At 42.6% G+C, this 21214-nt stretch overlaps 1 protein-coding gene across 1 annotated transcript in view; it reads left to right on the forward strand.

Annotated features, from left to right (window-relative positions):
- Window positions 1–8468: 8468 nt before the first annotated feature.
- The window catches only part of LOC126484290 (B9 domain-containing protein 1), a 55503-nt gene continuing 42757 nt past the window's right edge, over window positions 8469–21214 (forward strand). Inside the window, exon 1 of the mRNA XM_050107717.1 lies at window positions 8469–8905. Coding sequence (XP_049963674.1) covers window positions 8783–8905 — 123 coding nt within the window. The 5' untranslated portion in view covers window positions 8469–8782. The remainder of the gene's footprint in view (window positions 8906–21214) is intronic.

Raw genomic sequence — 21214 nt, forward strand, 5'->3', positions numbered from 1 at the left:
ATATTGAACACTGATGCTCACAATGTAGGGCTGTGCTGTGACAGTGCCACGCAAAACAACAAGGGGTGCAAGACCCCTCCATGAGAAACACAACCACATCCGAATTTCGCTGTTGGCACTACACACACACAGGCAGAAGACGATCGCTGGGCATTTCCCATACCCACACCCAGCCATCGGATCCCCACATTGTGTACCGTGATTCGTCAGTCCACACAACGTTTTTCTACCGTTTAATCATCAAATGTTTACGCTCCTTACACCAAGCGAGGAATTGTTTGGCATTTACTGGCGTGATGTGTGGCTTATGAGGAACCACTCCACCATAAAATCCAAATTTTCTCACCTCCCACCTAACTGTCATAGTACTTGCAGTGGATCCTGACGCAGTTTAGAATTCCTGTGTGATGGTCTGGATTCCACATTATGACCCTCTTCAACTGTTGGTGGTCTCTGTCTGCCAACAGATGTGGTCGTCCTGTACGCTTTTGTGCCGTACGTGTCCCTTCACGTTTCCACTTCACTATCACATCGGAAAAAGTCGATCTAGCGATGTTTAGGAGTGTGGAAATCTCATGTACAGATGTATTACACAAGTGACACCCAATTACCTGACCACGTTCGAAGTCCATGAGTTCCACAAAGTGCAGCATTCTGGTCTCTCACGATGTCTAATGACTAGTGAGGTCGCTGATATGGAGTACCTGGCAGCAGGTGGCAGCACAATGCACCTAATATGAAAGACGTATGTTTTTGGTGGTGTCCGGATACTTTTGATCACATACTGTATTTATGTGGTTTCACTACCTAACTCCTGAACAAATAAGGTACTTAAACTACTAAAAGCCAAATACAAGACGGAAATGTAACCTGTAAATAATGAAGAGAACGGAATTGAGCGAGATATGACTACTTAACCTCAAACAAACCAGTTTTTCGTGGCATGTGATGGCAGCTCGTAACACTGTGTTCCTGTTAGTAATTCTGAGTGCAATTTGATGTAGCAAATAAAAAAAACCTGATGCTGCAATTTCCTAAAATTAAAATGTAGATACCTCTTCCTCAGACTCCTTGTATAATATGTGAAATTTCACTTAATGACATTTTTTGGACCAGCACTCCTTTTTTTGTGTTTTTTTTTCACTTCTGTCTTCCTACAAGCTGTAAATCATTTGTGTCCATAAATGTCAATTTAAGATAAATGTGGACTCTAGCATCCACATACATGAACTACCATGTTGTGTATGTGCTCTTCACACGTAAAAACAGTTGAGAACCAAATTGCAAAGAAGTTTCTGCAAACAAAAAAGTCGAGATCATGAGACTTGAACTGACTTGACATGTCATGATGTGATAGTGTGAAAACACCTTGACATGACGGTTCTGTGCCATTATGAACAAGGCAAATTCAACTGGTCATCAAATTCACAATGTCCGTCACATCACGTCATGGTCCGTCAAGTTACTTCATGTCGTGTGATCTCAACTTGAATGGCTTGCCTCAACAATTTCCCCCCCCCCCCCCCTCCTAGGGAACTGAAATCTTTGCAAGATGATTTTAAACTATTTGTACACATGAAGTGCACACACAGTATGTGGTAGCTTATACATATTGATGTTGAAGTGCATATTTATATGAAACTGACAGTTATTGGATTCAAATTGTTTGCAGGTTGCAGACATACCTTTTATATTAGAGAAGGAAGGCAGAAGAGCAAAACAACGAAAAAAAGAGTGTGGATCAGAATCATGTAATTAGATTGGATATAAGGGGAATTTCACACACTATATAAGGATTCAAAGAAGAGGAATCTGGATTTTATATTTTAGAATGTCGAAGCAACAGCTTTTTCATTTATTGCATTAAATTACACCCAGAATTACTAAAACGAACCCAGTGTTACGAGCTGCTATCGGTTTGCTTGAGGTTAAGTTTGGTTGCTTATCCAGTGCAAATTTTTGTGCAGTACTCACACTTCCCTCTATACATTTTTATTCAAGATCTGTAGGTTTTCTTTACACCTTGTATTTGGCTTTCAATAGTTCAAATGCCTTATTTGTTCTGGGGTTAGCTAGTGAAACCACATAAATATTGATAACTGATGCTTGAAAAACTGTTTCATATCCAATCCAGAGAGATACTTAACATTAAATGGGACTGTCACAAACACATTTTTAAATAAACAACTTGCAGTGTCTGAAGGTTTCATTCCATTTCTTCACGAAACACAACAAATGCATGGCAACATTAAAATAAACTCCGCCAATTAATCAATCTGATTCTACACACAATACTTTTTTCACTCCAAGGTGCACCCATATTGCAATCCATTTCATTGTAAAATATTAAATATGGTACCAGTATGTATAAAAATCCACTTTATAAATGTAATAGACGGCAATGCCATACAATTCAGACTGTTACATCACTGTTTCAGTTAATCTTTTGTCATTCCTTATAAATTATATTGAAAGAAGTAACGAAATGAAACAATTTATAACAAGCAATGACCAACAAACAACTGATATCAACAAAGAAAGCTATGACAAAACGAAATACGAAGATTTACACAAGACTATGTATCAGGAAGAAATGAGCTTGGGGTCACATGATCAGCGATGGATGAATGACATCAACCGCCAAAATCTCAAGAAACCTTGATGGTGCCATGACGTGATATGACGGGATGGAATGGCCAGTGTGGATGCAATAATTTGAAATGCATTTCAGAATGTTTTTACTGGATGTGACTTGACATCATGTGATGGCCAGTGAGAATTGGCTTTTAGAATATTAAATAGGTAGGTAGTACAAATGGATTTCCTTTGTAGTTGCTGTGTATTTGGTATGGACGTTTCGTAGACACTACAACAATTTGCATTTGAAACCGGAAAAAAGTAAGCTCTTAGTTTTGAAGAGCAAAATGAAGGGACATTTAAGGTCACTTCACACTGGCCATTACCACATGTCATGTCATGTCCATCAAAACATTCTGCAATGCATTTAAAATGGTGGCATCCACACTGGCCATCCCATCACGCACGTCATGTCATGGCACCATCAAGGTTTCTCAAGAAGGTTTTGATGGTTGATGTCATTCATCCATTGTTGATCATGTGACCCCAAGCTCATTTCCTCCTGATATATAGTCATGTGTAAATCTTCGTATTTGCAGGTAAATTGTTTCATATTTGACTGTAAATATGACGAAACCAGTATACACTTCAGTTTCGTCGTTTTGTAGTTTCCTGAGTCGTGTCTGAAACGAAAGTTTTGGCAGCTGCACCTCAAATGAGTTGTGATGGAGTTAAAGCTTGTTGCGTGGAATCGCTGCATAAGGAAAAAAATAATAAGAAACGTGTTTCGATTCGTGACTGGATGAAGGAAAGATGTCAGCTCGGTTGCCCAGCATCCTTGCTGAAATAATTTGTAATGGAAGACCAAGAAGTTCTTTTAATTATCTTAGAATGTCGCCAGAGCGCTTCACGTTTCTTCTAAATAGAGTTAATTATGCGGTAAGGAATAAAGATACGGTAATGCATGAAGCACTGTCACCAAAACTGAAATTACATATCACATTGCGTGCATTACATATGCGGTTTTAGTTGGTGATGACGCTTTTTCATTAACACCAATTATTATTAAGATTAACAGTAATAATTATTAACAGCAGTAATTACTCGAAGCATGCCACATTGAGAAGAGAATGGTTTGCAAACCACTCTCTTGAAGATAGATCTGCATGTAATAATAAAAATTTTATTGTCATTCCGCTGATTACAGCAATAGACAAAGTCAAGAGCATATATTTCTACGTACACTACTATATCGATGTAAATTGGTTTACATAAAACAGGTACACGTTAGAATACAGTATTTTCATCTTCAAAAAGTTCATGAATGGTGTAAAACGGATTGTTCACTACTTGCTTATACAATTCAGCTTTAAAAATATTTACAGACAGTTCTTTAAAGTCAGCACTTAGTCTATTAAACATCCATAGTCCAAGAACTAGGCAGGAGCTCTGCGATTTTGATAATCTATAATATGGCACGTCTACAGATGTTCTGTTTCTAGTATTATGGCTATGAATATCACTTCTCAACACAAAATTAGAGACATTGTTTCTAATGTACAATAAAACATTGTAGATGAATAAGTTTACACCTGTAAGACACTGCAGTTTAATAAACAGAGGTTTACAATGTTCTGTTTTATCATAATTACTATTCTTATTACTTTCTTTTGTAAAAGTAAAATGTCATTTACATGACAGCTACTACCCCACAGTAAGATTCTATAAGAGATGATGCTTTGGAAGAAGGCAAAATATGCTGATCTCACATAGTCTTTGGGAAAATGTCTTCTTAAATTTCTAATTAGATAAATAACTCTTGAAAGCCTAGACAATATATTTTTAATGTGTGGTTCCCATATCAATTTATTGTCAATAGTAACACCTAAAAATTTAACAGTTTCTAATTCTTGGTAGTTAGGAATCTCTTTGAGGGTAAAGTAAAGTGTCTGGTTTTGTTTTCATTTATACTGGATCATGGTTTGAGAAAGGGAAACTAATTACATCAGTGGACATACAAGTTCTCTTAATACTTGTAAATGTATTGTCTAGACAGGATGAGTCTCTGGTAGGTTTGCAGTTAACATAGTACAGGTTAAATTGTTGAAGCACATTTTGGAGCTCTGTCACAGTTTTTCTGTCCTGCAGGACATCAAAACTTGAATTGATATCCCCTCCAATGACAATATTGTATTTTTTCCATTTCGGTATATATATGTACATTAAGAGTTCCTCAAGTTTCTCCAGAAAGATTTGGGGGTCACCACTAGATGGCCTGTACACTACTACCACCATTAGCTTAAGGATTTCAATTACTAGACCTGATGTTTCAAAATGCATTTCATCACAAAGGGCATTGAGATCTATACTGCCACTGTTTGGTGCATTTTTAAAATTCAAACATATGTGAATGGGGAGCGCTGCTGTGACGTTTTAGATAGATGAATATTGAATAAAGGATGCAGGCCAACTCGAATGATGGGATTTTAGTCTTGTAGACGGAAGCATTTCCACAGCTAGAATTTCATTTGCCTGTATTTTTCTTAATTCAGTTGTATATGTGCTTCTAATTCAATAAATTTTGCCCTGATGCTCAGATTTTGTCAGCCTATCTATGGTCTGATCATACGTGAAGGTCTCAGGAGCAGCAATATGTTGCTTATTTTTGCAATCGGCATCCCTGAAATCCCACTAACACCTATGCAAAGCATAGATATCCTAAAAGCGAACAGTATTCTCCGTTCCCCACTTCATATTTCAGTTTGTCTACACTCTACGGACACACATAACCTCAAAACTCATGCAACTGTTGTCGGCAAAGTTGGAACACGCCGACAGTGCTTAGTTTCACCGACGAGTTGCGCAAATGCGCCGCGCCCATGCGCAGTACGACCTATTGTCTCACTCTCTGTCTCTGGCAACTTAGCAAACGAACATCTAAGGCTCGTGTAAATAGGTTTTAGTTTCTTTGCTGCAAATGTCACTACTCACTAGTAACCCACTGTCTTTGAAACTGCCCGGAAATTTGCTGAACCCTAGTGATTATATCACTTTCTACTTTTTATTTCATTTTGTTTTTGCAGGCGATCACATAATTTTGTTCACTGGACATATTTATTTCTACATCTACATCTACATCTATACTCCGCGAGCCACCTTACGGTGTGTGGCGGAGGGTACTTATTGTACCACTATCTGATCCCCCCTTCCCTGTTCCATTCACGAATTGTGCGTGGGAAGAACGACTGCTTGTAAGTCTCCGTATTTGCTCTAATTTCTCGGATCTTTTCGTTGTGATCATTACGCGAGATATATGTGGGCGGTAGTAATATGTTGCCCATCTCTTCCCGGAATGTGCTCTCTCGTAATTTCGATAATAAACCTCTCCGTATTGCGTAACGCCTTTCTTGAAGTGTCCGCCACTGGAGCTTGTTCAGCATCTCCGTAACGCTCTCGCGCTGACTAAATGTCCCCATGACGAATCGCGCTGCTTTTCGCTGGATCATGTCTATCTCTTCTATTAATCCAACCTGGTAAGGGTCCCATACTGATGAGCAATACTCAAGAATCGGACGAACAAGCGTTTTGTAAGCTACTTCTTTCGTCGATGAGTCACATTTTCTTAGAATTCTTCCTATGAATCTCAACCTGGCGCCTGCTTTTCCCACTATTTGTTTTATGTGATCATTCCACTTCAGATCGCTCCGGATAGTAACTCCTAAGTATTTTACGGTCGTTACCGCTTCCAATGATTTACCACCTATGGCATAATCGTACTGGAATGGATTTCTGCCCCTATGTATGCGCATTATATTACATTTATCTACGTTTAGGGAAAGCTGCCAGCTGTCGCACCATGCATTAATCCTCTGCAGGTCCTCCTGGAGTACGTACGAGTCTTCTGATGTTGCTACTTTCTTGTAGACAACCGTGTCATCTGCAAATAGCCTCACGGAGCTACCAATGTTGTCAACTAAGTCATTTATGTATATTGTAAACAATAAAGGTCCTATCACGCATCCCTGCGGTACTCCCGAAATTACCTCTACATCTGCAGATTTTGAACCGTTAAGAATGACATGTTGTGTTCTTTCTTCTAGGAAATCCTGAATCCAATCACAAACCTGGTCCGATATTCCGTAAGCTCGTATTTTTTTCACTAAACGTAAGTGCGGAACCGTATCAAATGCCTTCCTGAAGTCCAGGAATACGGCATCAATCTGCTCGCCAGTGTCTACGGCACTGTGAATTTCTTGGGCAAATAGGGCGAGCTGAGTTTCACATGATCTCTGTTTGCGGAATCCATGTTGGTTATGATGAAGGAGATTTGTATTATCTAAGAACGTCATAATACGAGAACACAAAACATGTTCCATTATTCTACAACAGATTGACGTAAGCGAAATAGGCCTATAATTATTCGCATCTGATTTATGACCCTTCTTGAAAATGGGAACGACCTGCGCTTTCTTCCAGTCGCTAGGTACTTTACGTTCTTCCAGCGATCTACGATAAATTGCTGATAGAAAGGGGGCAAGTTCTTTAGCATAATCACTGTAGAATCTTAAGGGTATCTCGTCTGGTCCGGATGCTTTTCCGCTACTAAGTGATAGCAGTTGCTTTTCAATTCCGATATCGTTTATTTCAATATTTTCCATTTTGGCGTCCGTGCGACGGCTGAAGTCAGGGACCGTGTTACGATTTTCCGCAGTGAAACAGTTTCGGAACACTGAATTCAGTATTTCTGCCTTTCTTCGGTCGTCCTCTGTTTCGGTGCCATCGTGGTCAACGAGTGACTGAATAGGGGATTTAGATCCGCTTACCGATTTTACATATGACCAAAACTTTTTAGGGTTCTTGTTTAGATTGTTTGCCAATGTTTTATGTTCGAATTCGTTGAATGCTTCTCTCATTGCTCTCTTTACGCTCTTTTTCGCTTCGTTCAGCTTTTCCTTATCAGCTATGATTCGACTACTCTTAAACCTATGATGAAGCTTTCTTTGTTTCCGTAGTACCTTTCGTACATGATTGTTATACCACGGTGGATCTTTCCCCTCGCTTTGGACCTTAGTCGGTACGAACTTATCTAAGGCGTACTGGACGATGTTTCTGAATTTTTTCCATTTTTGTTCCACATCCTCTTCCTCAGAAATGAACGTTTGATGGTGGTCACTCAGATATTCTGCGATTTGTGCCCTATCACTCTTGTTAAGCAAATATATTTTCCTTCCTTTCTTGGCATTTCTTATTACACTTGTAGTCATTGATGCAACCACTGACTTATGATCACTGATACCCTCTTCTACATTCACGGAGTCGAAAAGTTCCGGTCTATTTGTTGCTATGAGGTCTAAAACGTTAGCTTCACGAGTTGGTTCTCTAACTATCTGCTCGAAGTAATTCTCGGACAAGGCAGTCAGGATAATGTCACAAGAGTCTCTGTCCCTGGCTCCAGTTCTGATTGTGTGACTATCCCATTCTATACCTGGTAGATTGAAGTCTCCCCCTATTACAATAGTATGATCACGAAACTTCTTCACGACGTTCTGCAGGTTCTCTCTGAGGCGCTCAACTACTACGGTTGCTGATGCAGGTGGTCTATAGAAGCATCCGACTATCATATCTGACCCACCTTTGATACTTAACTTAACCCAGATTATTTCACATTCGCATTCGCTAATAACTTCACTGGATATTATTGAATTCTTTACTGCTATAAATACTCCTCCACCATTGGCGTTTATCCTATCCTTGCGGTATATATTCCATTCTGTGTCTAGGATTTATTTACCGCATTTTATGCGCAAGCTGCCACAACATTAAAATGTTAGTAACAAGTGAAACACTCAGTTAAAGTATTGGATCCATCTTGCATTTCTCGAGACTTATATTCGATATTCATCCACAATATGCACTAAAACACTCGTCGGAGAATTGACCATTGCGCTCAAGATCTTTGATTTTGCAACCGCAGTTTGGCGTCTCCAACGTTTTCGATACAGTGTTTACAAATCAATGTTATCATGATGTCACACAATATCTGTTAGTGTTAGGAGTCTATCGTCTACGAGTAGTTAGTACTGAATCGGAAACTTCAGCGAAACAGTGTTATAAAATTTTATTGTGATTATTCAAAGGACGTGTATCATTAACTATAGGAAGAAATTTGTTTATTCCCAATGACAATGTGTGTGTGTCACTGATAATGTCAAGTGGTGTTTTCTTGGTTTCTGTAAACGGACAAATTGAATCTGCAACTATCCCAGATGTAGATGATTTGTATTGTAAACATTGTTTTTCTTTTGGACCTGATTGGGTTGTAACATCGGTGAGTGCAACAGTTTGTAACAAAATGCCCTTCTATATTATTTCTTTCTTGTATACATTTATTTCCAGCCTACGTCAAATTTTGTATTAAACTCGCCGGCGGTTCTAGACGCTTCAGTCAGGAACCGCGCGATCGCTACGGTCGCAGGTTCGAATCGTGCCTGATGTCCGTAGGTTAGTTAGGTTTAAGTAGTTCTAAGTTCCAGGGGACTGATGACCTTAGATGTGCTCAGAGCCATTTGAACCATTTTCTGTGAAACTCAACTGTTAGGCTAAATGGAGGCTGGAGGGTAGAGTAGCGAGACGGGGATTAGGAATAAAAGAGAAGTGATCACTTTGAGCTAAGAGAGGTGGAAGTGAATAACGAGTATGACGGTAAAACAAAAGAATTTATTCCTACTCTCTGGGTCAAGAGGGAAGTTCACTGCCTGTAGTCAGTGACTTATTGTTAGTGGCTGCTGTCACGTCTCATTTCGGTACATAAATATTCATAGTTTTGTTGTTGGGAGGCCAACGAATCTGACACGGAAAAAAACCCTGATTGTGGTATATCTTGGCCCCTTTGAAAAATAAATATCATCACGTTATAATCGTATTGTTTACGGAGTTTGTCGCATGTTTCTTGTGTCACTGGTCAAAGCCGACGTCTCGTATTGAACATTCGTCTGTTTCCAGGTCGTCGTGCCAAACGACTTTTTTTCCGTTCCACAACGGTCGGAGGTGGTTTAATTCATTCATTTATTCATTCCTAGATTGTATTCTGTAAATCTCATAGTGAAGGAGAGATTTCAGGGATGTATAACGTGTCAAATTTACATTAGAAGGTAGAATCTGCCAACAGATTATGGCTAGCACTAATCTACTCAAACTTATAATTATGTTGTTTACATAGATTTCAACCAAAATTCACACTATTAATAAAATATACCATTAGGGAGTACATCTATTGGCATGTAAGTATAAGACTCCCAAAGTCCGTGACGAAGCTTGTGCATGGTAGGCGTAATCAATTGTCAGCATTACACAATCTTCTATTGCACTTTTTCACCCTAATAACAGTGTTTCAGAAGATTACGCCATAGAACAGAATTGAGTCAAAGTACACTAGCAATCCTCTCTGCAGGTCAACACGTGTAAGTGATTTCTGAGTGCAGATCAGGCAGAACTGAACTGTTTGCTTAACTTGTATGTAAGCTTATTATCAATCTGGGTGGCCAAAAACTAAACATAAGTAGCCTCATTCAGTTTTTGCCCATTGATCTCTGTCATGTACTGTAAATTATTTTATTTGTTTGTAATTGCATGAAATGAGTGTCCATGTAGGGATAAAGGTTGAGCTGTTGTCAGTGAACCAGTTGTAAAGATGTTTCATTATTCTCCTGGGTTGTTTGGTGTAGCCATGTTTGGATCTTTTATAGACATACTTGTTCAAATGGCTCTGAGCGCTATGGGACTCAACTTCTGAGGTCATTAGTCCCCTAGAACTTAGAACTAGCTAAACCTAACTAACCTAAGGACATCACACACATTCATGCCCGTGGCAGGATTCGAACCTGTGACCGTATCGGTCTCGCGGTTCCAGACGGCAGCGCCTAGAACCACATGGCCACTTCGGCCAGCTAAACATACTTGTGATCATCAGCAAACATTATAGTTTTTGAAGAGTCCTCTAGTGTCCCATGTAAGTCATGTATGTAGACCAGGAACAGGAGCAGGCCATACACTCAACCATTTGGTGCACCACAATTTAATGTTTTCTCCACTCAGACTTTATCCTCATACCTGTCATGTCATTTGCTAATGTGATGTATGCATGTTAGGGAAGACCTTTAATGCTATACCTCTTCTGTTTCTTTGGCAGAATGCTATGACCCACAAATTCATATGCATCAGGATAATTGTAGAAAATGTCAGCAGGGTAATTTTTATTGGCCAGTGATACTAGAACTGGATTTTAGAGCTTATGTGTAGTAGAGAAGCCTCTGCAGAAACTAAACTGAGGAGTGTATAATTAGAGGCCAGATTCTTATCTTTACATGTGTGTAGTTGTGCAACTGCTGCATACTTCGATATTTCAAGAAATACATCCTGACTCACTGACTAGTCATCAGACTAACTCAAGGATGGCTCTAACAAGAAGTCAGCACAAGATTTTAGTAGTTTGGCTGAGATACCACCATAGCCAGAAGACTTAGTGACCTAAAGATTTTTGTGACCTCTTTAACAGATTGGTTGGTAAAACTGATGTCTGGTGGTTGATATGCATTGTGTTTCTAAATAAGTTTGTTGGCTGAGCTTTTGGTGGACCATTTTTTCTTTGTTTTATGTACTGTTGGAAGAATTGGTTGAATGCTGTGGCTGATGATTTTAATTTTTTATCATCATCCTCATTAGTTCTGTCATCTGGAAGTTCAGAATCATTTGCCTTGCAGAGTTTAATCATTTTATGTCTAATAACACTCCATATTATTATTTCATTGTTCTCAGAATTTTTATTTTTGTGAATAGTTTAATGTTTTCCCCTTTTTTTATGACATGCTTAAGTGTTGATTTGAGCTAGTCCAATGCATTAAATAAAGCTCTCTCATCGTAGTACAAGATATCCGTCTTCTGAGTGTCTACTGTAAATGTCCCTCATCTGTTCTAAAGGAAAACTGATGTTCTGAGAATATTTTTAGGAAATAATTACACATCACATCTATTGTGTCTTTTTTAAACTTCTTCCCTTTAAATGCGAACATTTTAGGCTAGGCTTTACCATGACTGTTATTGACATTAAATGAAACAGCAAGTTTACTGTTACCAGTCACTGTTTATAATGCGTTTCAAAGGTTTAAACTTCCATCATAAGCTGGATTTACATTTGTTAGTATGACATTTGTGTGTGTGTGTTGTGTTACGATTTTTTGGAGGAACTTGTGGCACCATCTCCAGTGGTCACAGTTTCCTTTTACTGTCGTAACACATAACATGTATACTGTCATATGACAGTATACATGTTATGTGTTACAACAGTGAAAGGAACCTGAGACCACTGGAGATGGTGCCACAAGGTCCTTCAAAAATTCGTAACACAATGCACACACACACACACACACACACACACACACACACACACACACACACACACACACAAATGTAAATCCACCTAATGATGGAGGTTTAAACCTTTGAAATGCATCGTGGAGATAAATAAAGAGTGACTGGTAACAGTAAACTTGTTGTTTCATTTAAGCTTCTTCCCATTTTTCATCCTGTAAATTCTCTCTAAATATTGTAATTGAGTCAGCGTTTACAATTCTGTCACAGATGTGAATGCTTTATTGCTGCCATTTGACCATCATGATCACATAAACAATTTATTGGAATTCACACCTATTTCATTCAAAATAGTTGGATTTAGAAATGTATTGTCAGTCACTGCTGCACAGTGTCCTAATCTTGATGGAAAAGTTGCTGTTGGAGTCGAAACAAAGCTGGACATCAATAACTCTCAGTGTTCTGAGACAAAATATATACTGAACTCTCCACATACAAATACTTCCCAGTTATATGTACTCTGTAACTGCCTTATGAAATGTAAAACATTTCCTTTTGTATTCCTGTAGGCTCTCAGAACTATTAGCATGTATGCTTCCAAGTGTGTTACTCAGGAGGCTAATATCAGTATTAATGGGATTTTCAAGAACTGCCACAGACAACTGTATGGACATTTTTGTTTGCATTTTGCATTTCGAAATTAAAAGGGGAAAAGACAACTACCACTGAAATATTCACAATGAAAAGTTTATAGTCAGTGTAACCACTAGGTTTGGGTACTAGTAGGCTACATGCCAAAAGACACCAAATTGCAGAGTATTTAATTATGCAAAATAACAGTGCTCATCTGGAAATTTTGTACCACATTGTCGTATCCATGTAATAATCTATCATCATCAAATACATTATATTGTATGTGGCATGTGGGTCGTTTATTTGAAAGTTAACTTGTGAGAAGAAGTGGTAAACTTCAGTTTTAGGAAAGCTGTTGTGAACTACCTCTCAGTTTATCTTTTGTTGGGTATACTTCACAGAGAAAACAATACAAGACTTCATAAATGAAATATTGGAAAAGCCAAACAAGAAAAAAATCCTGTTGCTTATTTTGTGACCTTGCCAAAACCTTTGATTGTGTGGATAGCAAAACACTTTTGGGTGGATTAAAGTGTTACGCATTAATTGTATCACCTCTTGCATGAGTGGAGTCTATAGATAGCTTAGTAACAGAAAGCGGAGTGTGTCGTTGACAGACTACGTTACAGAGATGAAACAAAGCTTTGGATGGGGTAACAGAGCATCTGATATATGATAAAGACTTTTGTTCTTAATCAGTAGAAATAAAATCAATTTGCCTTTTCTTCCCAATAATCATATATACAACAGAATGGGATCGATGACAGTATTATGAAAAGGATAGTAGAGTCACAGCCAAGCACAACGAAAAGACTGCTAAACATTTAAGCTCTTGGCCATAGGGCCTTCTTCAGAAATAGAAAGCGCGCACACATTCATACAAGCACAATTCACACACATGTGGCTTGGCTCAGGCCACAGCGGCCAGAGACAGCAGCCGTGTGTGTGTGCATGCGTGCGCGCACACGTGTGTGTTTTCTATTTGTGAAGAAGGCCTTTTGATTGTAAGCTTAAATATTTAGTTGTCTTTTTCAGTGGGCCTGTGTGTGTTGCAACACTTACTCTGCATTGAAGTGGGATGTTGTGCAACCAGGTTCCCAAGTTGCTTTAGTACAGCTCCACACTGTAATGGCTCGGCTGAGACATCCAACAACCTCTTCTGTGTTGCTGCCCAGCATTATTGACAGAGCATGTCATCAGCTGACTCTGGTCCCAACAGCCTCCAATCTATGGCCGTGAGAGCTATGGCAAGGATCATGTTCCCAACTCTGTTGAGCATTTGGCAGGTAGTTGATGTAATGCCTGTGACCCACTGCCTTGTGTTGATAACCAGAAAACGGCTTCCCAGGGCCAGTGCTGGCCTGATGCGGTGGTGGCTTCAGCTCCTGTGGTTTTAAGGCAGACTGCCCTGTCACGGAGTAGAATTGTGGTCCAAGAACGGCATTCCATGATAGCAGTATTGTGATAGTAACACAAGTGACTTTAGTGCAAAACGCTTAGGTATTTGTATGTTTTTGGGCTGTGCTTGCTTGGGATTTGCTGTGCCTTACACCACATATGCTAAACACTTCCATGATTGTAAGTGTCGAAGGGGCTTCTGCTTTCTTTCCCTCGTGTACAGATGAGTCAGCTGTGTCGACGACTTGCCAGGCTGGCTTGCCTTGCAATGCTGTAATGGCTGTGTTGTATATTGTAAGGCATGACACCCATTCTTGCCTGCAGCTGTCACTGCTGCCATCTACCCCACAATCTGCACTTTTTTGACCAGATATGGGTTGTTGCACCACATTGCCCGCCTCTTTAAGATCCATTCCCTCGTGTTGCCTTAAACCAGATCATCCTTATGGAAAATTATAGTGACAATTTCTCTGGCAGCTGGCCCAGTTGGCTCTGGTCTGTTACTTACTCAAGATTACTTTTGTCATTGCGTTCTTTTATGCACTACTTATCCTAAGCTCTGTCAGTTCCTTTTAGCTTAACTTACAGTTCCCTCTGGTGCCTTCTAGGCTCTGAGAATCCAGTCCATCAGGATTTGAACAGCAGCTGAGCCAAGGTAGGTGTAACACCTCTCTAAGTTCTCATGGCGACTACGGTCAAGGCTGCAAAATGCTTAGATGATTATTCCTGAAATTGCGGTTTCATAAAATGTCCAGTTTATTAATAATCCACCTCCATCTAGCTCCTCTGCAACTAATAACAGCCACTGCACTTTTACCCTGACAAATTCATTCAGTATCTCTCATTTCAAAGCATTACTTCCGCAAAGCCTCTGTACTGATGACAATCAATAGCTGAGGTCGGGGATACGAATTACCCTTTCTTCCCACTGAAGTCACCTGCTGCCCCGCAACAGTTTATCTTGTCCATACTACTAACAAACACAAAACATAAATCTGTACTTCTTTTCTAGGTCTTAATACATACCGGCTATGTCTCATTGGTTCATTCAAAACTTCTCACTCACTCCTTTGTACCTTCTTTTTCACTTTTCCCTTCTGGTCCAAATCCATAATTCCTGGAATAACTCCTGGCACCCTCAAAACAGTTTCAATGTCTCTCACACGTAAAATTGTCATCTTTATTGGTAATTGAATCTTTACGCTCATGGGAGACATAGTGTATAGAAGTTGATATGACCCTTGATGCTTTGCAATACTTTTTTTCATCTTCCACTTTGAAGTATAAGATGTTGATAACATTGCCCATTGGTTAACTGTGTATTGTAGTATTCTTGCTCTGTGGCTCACTGCTTCTTCTTGCCTTTGTAGGGCCCTGGTGTTAGACTTACGCACCCTGATCCGTATTTCCTTTATTATTCTCACAAACTCTTTAACAGATTCTCCTGTCTTACACTTCTTGTTTTTGAACATGTCAAATGGCGATGGTATTTTATGGCTATATACTACCTCATAAGTTAACAATACTGTATTTGTGTGCTACTTTGAATTGTACCCTGAGACCACATATCATAAATAAACACCGAGCGAGGTGGCGCAGTGGTCAAACACTAGACTTGCATTCGGGAGGACGACGGTTCAATTCCACATCCGGCCATCCTGATTTAGGTTTTCCGTGATTTCCCTAAATCGCTCCAGGCAAATGCCGGGATGGTTCCTTTCAAAGGGCACGGCCGACTTCCTTCCCCGTCCTTCCCTAATCCGATGCGACCGATGACCTCACTGTCTGGTCTCCTTCCCCAAAACAACCCAACCCCATAAATAAACATCCAAATTTGATGTGTGATATCGTAGCATCTTCTCTGTAGTTCTATGCACTCTTTCTGTTTTTCCTTTAGTTTGAGGATGTAAAGGACTAACCATCATTTTTTTTCACACAGAAATGGCTAAGTCACAATTCCTTGAACAAATCCTACATAAAGTTGGCTCCCTGATCCATCACTATCATCTCACATACCCCAAACTCCAGTATCCAGTTGTTTGCTAGTGCTTGTGTACTGCTGCTGCCTTCCCCTGTGGGTTCTGGGGTAAGAATAGGCCTGAGGTATTCCTGCCTGTCATAAGAGGTGACTAAAAGGAGTCTCACATGTTTCGGCCTTTACATGATGGTACCCTGGGGTTTGACCTCCTTTCTTCAAAATTTTTCCGAAGAGTTAGCCAATTGGGGAAGTGTGCCTTGCATGGTGCATCATGTCCATTGTGCATTGAGGTCTTTAGCCCACTTTCTCGTCATCACATTTCAGTCCCACTCATTCTCCTTCTCTTGGGTGAGGGCACCTTCCAGGGTGCATTTTCCACCACGCACTGTGCAGTGTCGCCTTCTGTGTCGACGAAGACCATGGACTTCTTTGCACCTGATATCCAGCACGGTAGCCGGCCCATTGTGGTGGGGCCGCCATGTACACTGTTGGGCTGTAGCCCCCTGACCACACAGGGATCGCTCTGCTGATGCCTGCGCTGTTAACTCCCCATTTAAGCTAAAGGGTAGATGCCCATCCTCCTGGAACATCGGGACTCCCAGCAGTGGCCATCCTGCCAGGTGGCCTTTGCTGCAGTTGGGTGGCACCTGTGGGGAAGGCCTCTAGTTGGAGGGTGGCATCAGGGTGGATGGCACATGATGAAGCGTAGTCCACTATCTCTTGCTGGTGGTGAAACACCAGCAGTCTCTAAGCGTTCACGAGCTCAATTCAACGCACAGAAGTACGACCCCAAATCGTTCCCCTCCCTGGCCACACGATGGGAGGAATGTCAGGCTAAGGATGGCAGCGGATCTTATTTGCCCCGGTACCTTGTATGTTCGAGATTTGATGGGGAATCTTTCATGACGATGAAGCCCCAGGTTTTTGTTGAGCATTTAGAGGACAAGTTTGGGGAGGTGGGGGGATTGTCCAAAATGAGATCTAGGTCAGTCTTGACCAAAACAGCGTTCTCTGCACAGTCACGGGAGTTATTTGCTTGTGACAAGCTGGGGGATGTTTCTGTAACCACCACACCCAAAAGAGCTTAAATATGGTCCAGGGTATTATATTTCACAGGGACCTTCTTTTGCAGTCTGACGACGAGCTGCGTGCCAGTTCAGAGCGGCAAGGTGTACATTTCGTCTGGCGTGTCTACTGGGGTCCGAGGGATAATCATGCTGCCACCGGTACCTTCATCTTTGCCTTCGAGGGTGATACTTTGGATACATTGCCTGAGAAGGTCAAGGTGAGATGGTCTACCGGTGTGATGTAAAGCCCTATATACCTCCCCGGATGCGGTGCTATAAGTGCTGGAAGTTCGGCCATATGTCTTCCCACCGTACTTCCAGCATTACATGCCAAGATTGCAGATGCCTATCACATCCCAATACTCCATGTGCCCCACCTCCCATCTGTGTCAACTGTGGAGAGCACCATTTGCCTTGCTCGCCTGACTGCAGGATTCTCCAGAAAGAAAGGAAAATCGTGGAGTACAAGACCCTGGACAGACTGACCTACACTAAGGCTAAGAGAAAATTTGAACTCCTATATCCTGTGCGTATGACATCGTTTTACGCCCCCGCTACAACAGTTCTGGCACCATCAGCTCCGCCAACCCAGGTCACCTCTCAGAGCCGGAAGACTACACCTGCCCCCTTGATGGTGGGGGCATTTCCCTCCCTGTTGCTCCCACACCACCTACTTTGGGAGCAACATCCCACTAACCATAGGGGACGTCTGTCTCCACTTCTAAGCCGGAGAAGCATAAGTCTTCTTTGGCTTCTCTCGCTAGGAAGAGGTCCCTTGGGTCACTCCCTTTCCAGGTTTCTGCTAGTGGGAAAGATGACACCCGTCAGTGGCTGAAGAGCTCAAAAGCAGCTGGTTGTAGGGCTTCACACTCATCCTCAGTCCCGGAGACTGAGACAGTGAAGTCCTCCCAGCCACAGAATCCAAAACGAAGACCCCTAAGACCAAGGAAATTGCAGTGGCACCCGCACCACTGCTACCTACAAGCTCTGTGTCTGAGGGTGGGGTGGAGATTCTGGCATCCACTGACAACTTAGATCTTGCCAGACCATCAGACACAGTGGATATAGACTGCTCAGGCAATAAGTCGGTGGCAGCAGGTGACTCTGAGGTGTAAACTGCCCTATTGAATGTTCCATGCCTTCCCAGTCTCACGATGATGTCAACATCCAGTTGAATTGCGGCAGTTTTCCCCACTGCCTGGCTGAGCTACAGCAACTGTTAAGCTTTACACCTGCTATCTGCATTGCCCTCCAGGAAACCTCGTTCTTGGCAATGCGGACCCCTGCCTTCGGCGGCTATAAGGGATATTACAGGAACCATAACGACTATAATTGAGTGTCAGGTGAAGTTTGCGTTTATGCCCTAAACTCAGTCTGTAGTGACACTGTGGGTCCATCAAACCCCTCTTGAAGCTGTGGCTGTCAGAACAAGGACAACACAGGAAATAACTGCCTACAATGTCTATCTTCCTCCAGATGGTGCAGTACTCCTGAATGTATTAGGTGCACTGATTGAACAACTCCCTAAACCTTTTACATTTTTGGGAGATTTTAACGCCCATAACCCTTGTGGGGTGGCATCGTGCTTACTGGCCAAGGCAGGGATGTCGAAACTTTGCTGTCTCAGTTCGACCTCTGCCTCTTAAATACAGGGGCCACCACATATTTCAGTGTGGCTCATCGTAGTTACGCGGCCATTGATTTATCACCCAGGACTTCTCCCATCTATCCACTGGAGAGCACATGACGACATGTGTGATAGTGACCATTTCCCCATCTTCCTGCCACTGCCCCAGCATCAGGCCCACGGACGCCTGTCCAGATGGGCTTTAAACAAGGAGGACTGGGAAACTTTCACCTCTGCTGTCACAGTTGAACCTATCCCACGTGATAACATTGATGAGATGGTTGAGCAGGTGACTACAACAATTGTTTCTGTGGCAGAAAACGCAATCCCTCGCTCTTTAGGGTGCCCCAGGTGTAAGGCAGTCCCTTGGTGGTCGCCAGAAGTCGCTGAAGCAATTATGGAGCATCAGCGAGCTCTACAGCGACATAAGCAGCACCCTTCACTGGAGCACCTCGTAGCCTTTAAACGGCTCCATGCCCGCATTTGTTGTCAGACAACGGAAGCAGGAGTGTTGGGAGAGATACATCTTGACCATTGGGTGCATACATCACCTTCCCAAGTCTGGGCAAAGATCAAATGTGTTTTAGGGTACCAGATCCCAACCGGTGTTACCATAAATGGCGCGTTATTTACCGACACAAATGCAATTGCTGAGCACTTTGCTAGAGCCTCTGCATCGGAGAATTACCCCCCCCCCGCTCCCCCAGCCTTTCGCACACCCCCTGCGGGTCCGGGGATTAGAATAGGCCCGCGGTATTCCTGCCTGTCGTAAGAGGCGACTAAAAGGAGTCCATCCCCCTCACGGGGGTAGTTAGCGCCTGCGTCCGGAGACGGACGGTTCCACGACCTATAATCGTGGTCTTTTTGGTTTTTCACTTCTCGTTTCTTCCTTCCTTTTGTTGGTTCCTTTCTTTGCTCTTCTCCACCTCACTGTCTTCCTTACTCTTTCCCTTGACTTCTCCTTGCCTTCTCATTGCCTTTTTCTCCCTTGCCTTCTCATTGCCTTTTTCTCCTTGCCTTCTCATTGCCTTTTTCTCCTTGCCTTCTCATTGCCTTTTTCTCCTTGCCTTCTCATTGCCTTTTTCTCCTTGCCTTCTCATTGCCTTTTTCTCCTTGCCTTCTCATTGCCTTTTTCTCCTTGCCTTCTCATTGCCTTTTTCTCCTTGCCTTCTCATTGCCTTTTTCTCCTTGCCTTCTCATTGCCTTCTTCTCCTTGCCTTCTCTGGTCTCCGCCTCGGCGTTTGAGACAGTCTGTCCTCTTTCTCCCTCTCTCTCTTCTTTTTCCTCTTCTTCCTTCCTCCCTGTGCGTGCCTGAAGGCCGACCCACGCGTTCGCACGCGTAGCCGGTGACGGGGTAACGCGTAAGTCCCCGCCCTGGGTAGACATGTAAGGCACGCGCGTACCCCCTGGTAAAGGCCAGGCCCGGGGAGGGGTGATTGCCTGAGCTGATACCTTCTGACCATGCCGATTGGTCCCTCCGTCTGTTTCTCGGGAGGTGTGACCTGAGGTGTAAACATTCACCTAAGGCGGGAGTGCCCTCTGAGAGGGTCCCCACAAGGAAGGAGCGCGCCATCGGAGACGCTGGCAATCATGGGGGATTCCTCCGCAATGGATTCTACTCCATCTCTCTCGACTTCGACCCAAAAACGGAAACGTGACCAGCCAACAGTGACAAAAGTACTACCGCCTGCCCCACAGTTCCTCGTAGTTTCTCGATCTGAGGACGGAAAGGATTTTTCCTCTGTCAACCCTTTCGTTATTCAGAAGGGCGTAGATGCCATAGCCGGATCTGTCAAATCTTGTACCAGGTTGCGTAACGGCACCTTATTACTAGAAACTGAGAGTGCCTTTCAGGCACAAAAACTGCTTCGGGCCACCCTCCTGTACACGTTCCCTGTCCGGGTGGAGGCCCACCGAACTTTGAATTCGTCTCGTGGTGTAGTCTCTACTAGCTCCCTCGACGGATTGACTGACGAGGAGCTTCAATCTTTCCTCGCTGAGCAGGGCGTGACGGCTGTCCATAGGGTCATGAAAAAGGTCAACAATGACCTTGTACCGACCCGGACACCTTTCTTGACCTTCGATAGTGTTAAGTTGCCATCGCGCATCAAGGCGGGCTACGAGGTTATTTCTGTTCGCCCCTATGTCCCGACACCTACGCGCTGCTACCAGTGTCAGCGTTTCAATCACACTTGACAGTCTTGTTCCAATGCGGCTAAATGTGTCACTTGTGGCAGGGATGCCCATGAGGGTGACTGTCCACCTCCATCTCCTCGTTGTGTGAACTGTCAGGGTGACCATGCCGCATCCTCCCGCGACTGTCCTGTCTATAAGGAAGAACGCTGTATCCAAGAAATTCGGGTCAAAGAGAAAGTGTCCACCTCGGCTGCTCGCAAGCTATTGGCTAGTAGGAAGCCCACGCTGCTCCGAGCGGGGAAATACAGTACTGTCCTCGCCTCTCCTCGGACTACCAGGGAGGTGGCAACCCAGACATGCGATCTGACCTTCAGCACCACGGTCGTCCGTTCGGCCAGTGCTAAGATCGCGCGGTCGACGTCTCCTCTTCCT

This window comes from Schistocerca serialis, chromosome 6 (genome assembly GCF_023864345.2).
Source record: "Schistocerca serialis cubense isolate TAMUIC-IGC-003099 chromosome 6, iqSchSeri2.2, whole genome shotgun sequence".
In the NCBI taxonomy this organism is placed as follows: domain Eukaryota; kingdom Metazoa; phylum Arthropoda; class Insecta; order Orthoptera; family Acrididae; genus Schistocerca; species Schistocerca serialis.